General features: G+C 54.2%; 1 protein-coding gene across 1 annotated transcript in view; it reads right to left on the reverse strand.

Annotated features, from left to right (window-relative positions):
• Positions 1-1163: 1163 nt before the first annotated feature.
• Positions 1164-4803, reverse strand: part of SCNN1G (sodium channel, non-voltage-gated 1, gamma subunit) — a gene marked incomplete at its 5' end in the record, with an annotated part of 9802 nt that continues 6162 nt past the window's right edge. Inside the window, 7 exons of the mRNA XM_010133434.1 lie at positions 1164-1553; positions 1929-2004; positions 2205-2266; positions 2573-2630; positions 2715-2793; positions 3260-3377; positions 4482-4580. Coding sequence (XP_010131736.1) covers positions 1164-1553; positions 1929-2004; positions 2205-2266; positions 2573-2630; positions 2715-2793; positions 3260-3377; positions 4482-4580 — 882 coding nt within the window. The remainder of the gene's footprint in view (positions 1554-1928; positions 2005-2204; positions 2267-2572; positions 2631-2714; positions 2794-3259; positions 3378-4481; positions 4581-4803) is intronic.

Here is a 4803-nt window from a genome sequence, read left to right on the forward strand (position 1 = left end):
GGAGGGGTGCTGCCACCAGGGCTGGGTGCCCCGGAGGTCTCCTCAAGGGCAGCCGTGCAGGCAGCAGCCTTTGGCTTGCCTGTGGTGTCGGAAGGCTCTGGCAGTGTGATGCGGGAGCAGAGGCAAGCCATGGGTGTGCAGGCAGCACCGTGGCGTGGAGGGGTGTAAGCAAGGTGGACAACACACCAGTGGGGCAGATGTGTCCTCTGGCCACCCCCTCTTCAGGGCTGTGTGTGGAGCCCAAGGCAGCTCCATCGCCTCCCCGGGCACTGCCAGCTCCAGGGTGGTGACAGGGGTGGTTGCAGGAGGAGGGCCGTGCCTGGGTTGAGCAGGACAAGAGCAGCCAGCTCCCCTTGAGTCTTCCGGGAAGTCATGCATGACCAAGGCCAGGCGCTGCTTAATGAGATTTCTGAGGTTACATTTAACGGGCAGCTTGAGCGATGTAAAATGGAATGAGCTTGCAGAGTATGTGGTTCCTCACTGCGATCTGAACTAGATTTCATCCCCTTTTCAGGCGATTCTTTGGGATGACCTGGGTTCCTACTCCAGCGGTGAAATAACTTGCTCTGCAAGCACATCTATGGTGATCTGAACTTCTCATCTCGGAATACAGAGCTCCCCAGGCCACCTCCAGAATCAGGTTCCTAATCAAAATTCAACTTGAGGGCTTTCCTTTATCCATGTTGCTCTCTTCCCAGACAGAGGTCTTGCCCCTTCCTGCAAACGTCAGGCTGCTCTCCTGAGTGGAGAAAAACCACTCTCCTGTGGTTTTTCCCCAGAGCAGAGAGCAGTGAGTGCCATTACTCAGTGTGGCATCAACCTTCTGCTGTGAAGTAACTCCTGCCCACACCGGGTGTGTGCAGTGGCTGCTAACGTATGCCTCTGCCTGGTGAGACACCCCAGCCCAGCGCCACGTCCTGCTCCTGCCATCTCCTGCAATGATGAACTTGAGAATCACTGTCCCTTGAAGTTCCTAATGTCTCGGAGCCCTTGGCTTTTGTGTCTGAGCTTTGCTCAGAGAAGCTTTGACTGCAAGTTCAATCCCTGAATAAGGGTCTGACCACCAGCCCCTCAGTGCTTGTTCGATGTGTGCCCTTCACCCTGGGCACGCGGGTCCAGCACCCACCTCTCGCTCTGGTACCTGGATGGTGGGTGAGTGAGCGTCAGTGCTGCCCAGCCTCGAGCGTGTCGGGCAGCTGCTCCGTGAAGGCAGTCTCTAGCCGCAAAGTGCTGTAATTGGGGGGGGGAGTCCTGGGCAAGGGGCTGTCCTGGGGCAGCGGCAGGCGCAGGGCCGTGTTGAAGGTGGGCAGGTCCTCATCGATGCAGACGGGATTATCGTGGCCCTGCCTCTCCAGATCGGTGGCCTGTGCAGGCTTCCCCGACTGGTCCCTTTTTCGGTCATTCCACCATTTCTTTGCCTTTTGCCATTGGTGCCGCATGACGATGGAAAGCGAGTCGATGAAGAAGACCTCGATGATCTCAATGACGCAAACAACCGAGCAGCTCATCCAGAGGCCCAGCTGGCCGCCGAAGTTGGAAAGAAGAATGACGAGCTGGAAGAGAGCACAAGGTTATTGGCTCCTGTGGGTGTTGGACGTGTGTCCGCAGCACCGCTGCGGTGTGTGGGGAGGCTGAGCTAAGCTGGGGCACCCAGGGTTTGCCATGAGTGCTGCCAAATGTGGTGGACCTTTCCCTGCCACCTGCATCATCCCCTGCGCTTATGCAGGCAGCCCGTGTGTGAAGGGCCCGGGACCGTTTGAGAGTCGGTCCCAGATAAAAGGGCTGCAAAGGGCAGGGCTGGGCACTCCGGTGTGCATGGTTTGAGGAGGGCATCCTGCACCTGCCTGGATGGACCCTGCCCCAGCTGGATAAAGACTCCCAGCCTGCCCGGAGGAAGAGCTGCCCAGGGAGCTGCCGCGCTCGCTTACCGTGTTGGTGGGATTCTCTGAAATGAACCTCTCGTTCAGGTCTTTGTAAAACACCATGAGGTTTGCGAGGTCCGTCCTGAGCAGAGACACAGAAGGCAGGACCGGGGTTTAGTAAAACAATAACATGAAACAGACTGAAAAACTATGCAAATAACCAGTTGGACCAGTAGGGCTGGGCTGCTCTAAGGGAGCTTTTTCCCCAATTGCCATCATTAGGGCTGCTGAGATTATATCTGAGCTTGAGGTGCAGGCGAGAAACTCAGACGTGGAACTTACTTGTTCAGCTTCTTGTTGATTTTCTGCCCTTTGTCCCAGGAGAGAACTCGAAGCATCCAGTCCTGGAAAACGACAGAAATGCTGTGATAGGTGTGTGTGCTTGTGTAGGAATCCCCTGGCCAGGGAGCTCGTGCTCCACATCTCCGTAGGCCAGCTGTCCCCAAGGTGCTCTCCCAGCCCACAAGCCAAATTTTAGTTTAATGGTGAGCTCTGGGAGGGGAAGCTCTGACCTGGATGCTTCAGACTGAGCCTTTGGGAGGAGCATTGCTGAGGTGCTAACAAATACCCCAGGGGCCCCCTGCCCTGAACCTTGGGGTTTGTGTAATGCCTTGTGCTGCTGTCACAGTGGACCACAATCAGGAACCAACCTCTGAGACGGCAGATGGCCACTGGGCGATGCTAGTGGTGAGGGCCCACTCCTTGAAGCTGGAGAGAGAGGCAGGCTGTCAGTGGTGTGCTCCAACTCCCAGAACAGTCAGCATTTTACCCCCAGTCGCGGGTGGGACTTACCTGCAGGCATCCTTGCAGATCTGCTGGCAGCCGAGCTGCTCCTTCACAAACTTCTCGTGCAGTCTGTAGTAGCAGTACACTGCAAGAAGAGAGCGGGATGCGTGTGAGAGGCTGGAAAGGAAAGCAGTGATTTTTTGCCACCTGTGCTGGATGGGGCTCCGGGGTGTGGGTGGCCTTTGTGGCCATCACCTGCGTGGTGGGGATAAAACGATTTACCCTAGAAATGCTGCAAAACACACTGGGAAGTGGTTGCCACCTGCTACGGGCATGAACAATTGCCTCATGCGGTCAGGTCCTCCACTTGACCTTCTGTGGTGTGCACAGCTGACAAGCAATTCGGACCATGGACAGGACCGAGTCAATCTGAGCAGGAGCAGCAGCTTTAGGCTCCGTGGCGTGGGGTCTGAAGGGTTCTGAGGCAGATTTGCCTCTACTCAGCACACTGTGTGGCTGGGAAGGTGCTGGGTGCTGACCAGGGACAGTGCTGACCAGGGATGTGGCTGGCAGTGGGCGGTTGAGGCACAAGGAGGTGCTAGAATACTCACTCCAGTTGCGGTTCTTCTTGTAGTTGCAGTACTCTGCTCCAGCAGGTAAGGGCTGTGCATACTGGGCACAGCCACATGAGTCCACCATGGCCTTCTGAAAGCAGGAGTGCAGGCAAATCTGGGGGAGAGAAACCAAGAGCTGCTGTCTAAGATGCACAGGCTGCACTACAGATTCCCATTTCCCTGGGCCTTCGGGCTCTGTCACCAGTGAGTTCACACACAGGCTGAAAGTGCTGTTGAGGGTTTAGGCTCCAGTGCAAGAAATAAGGATATACTATTCTCTGTGGGGGTGTCCTGTGAATGCCCCTACTTCCCCACAGCCATTGACAGCTTCGGTGTTGCAGTCGCTCTTTCTGCAGCCAAGAAGAAGGCTTTTGGTCTGCCATGGCACGTGGTCCGTGAATCAACAACCAGGCGGGGGAAGTGACTCACTGGCAAAAATGTTCACGCCTTCGACCAGAGTGTGTTTGAAGACCTGAAGTTGTAAGGATTAATAAGGCAGCAGAGTCAGTGTTCGATGCTGAAACACTTAATCAGTTGGAGCCTGAACTGAACTTCTCTTTGCACTCCCAGTCGTCAAGCCTTCTGGTGGCAGCGGCAGCCCTCCGGAGCCCTGAGTTCTGGTGAAGTGCCATTATTGAAAACCTGGGATAATGTCAGCGTGATCTAGCCGGCAATTCATCACAGTGGAGTTTAGGTAAAACACCCCATAAAACAAAACTCCTGCCCAGGCTCAGGCCTCGCAGCAGGCAGCAGCCGGTACAGTTCCAGCGGAGAGTGCCAGAACAACTGACACCCTCCGAGAGGACCCAATTACGGAACCTGTGCAAAATTAGTGGAAACTTACTCTGTAAACAAACATCCTGCTATCTGGGTACTGATTAGATGGTATCTCTTCTTCTGGGAGTCCTAAAGGTCACAATTTCTGGCTTCAAGGGTTACTAAGCTGCAACATTTACTTGGCCAATATTTTCCAGTCTCACATTGCTTGAAAATTGCCTAATGAGCTCGTATTCTCTTTACCTAGCAGGGCGCCTAAGGGAGCTTCAAACACCAACCGCTTAGGAACAAAACTTGGATTTTCAGAGGCGCTGCAGTATTTTACAGCAGTGGTTAGAAGCCCCGACTGCTCTCTGTATCGGATCCTGAAGGACACGGTACTGTAAACCTTTTTATGGAGGTAGCTTTCAAGCGACTGATAAAACAAATGCGGCAGAATTACCTGGAGCGAGTAGCTCTTGTTGTAGAGGTTTTCTACCGGGATGTCGTCACCAGTCTCTGTACAGTCGCTGTAGGGTTTGCTCAGCTTGCGAGACTGAGTCTGGGAGCCAGAAAAGAACAGATCTTGGGTTTTGGATTTCACAGAGAAACCAAACGATTTAGTGGCAGTTCGTCACAATTCTGAACCCGTAAGTGCTGGGGCGGGTGTGAGCAGCGTATTTACCACCATCTGAAATGATTTGTCAATCACTTGTCAGAACAAGGGGTTTTTTTGTTCATAACACCCATTTCCTAAAACACTGCTCTGGCTGGATTACCTGCAG

Source organism: Buceros rhinoceros, unplaced genomic scaffold, assembly GCF_000710305.1.
Source record: "Buceros rhinoceros silvestris isolate BGI_N320 unplaced genomic scaffold, ASM71030v1 scaffold24193, whole genome shotgun sequence".
Taxonomy (NCBI): domain Eukaryota; kingdom Metazoa; phylum Chordata; class Aves; order Bucerotiformes; family Bucerotidae; genus Buceros; species Buceros rhinoceros.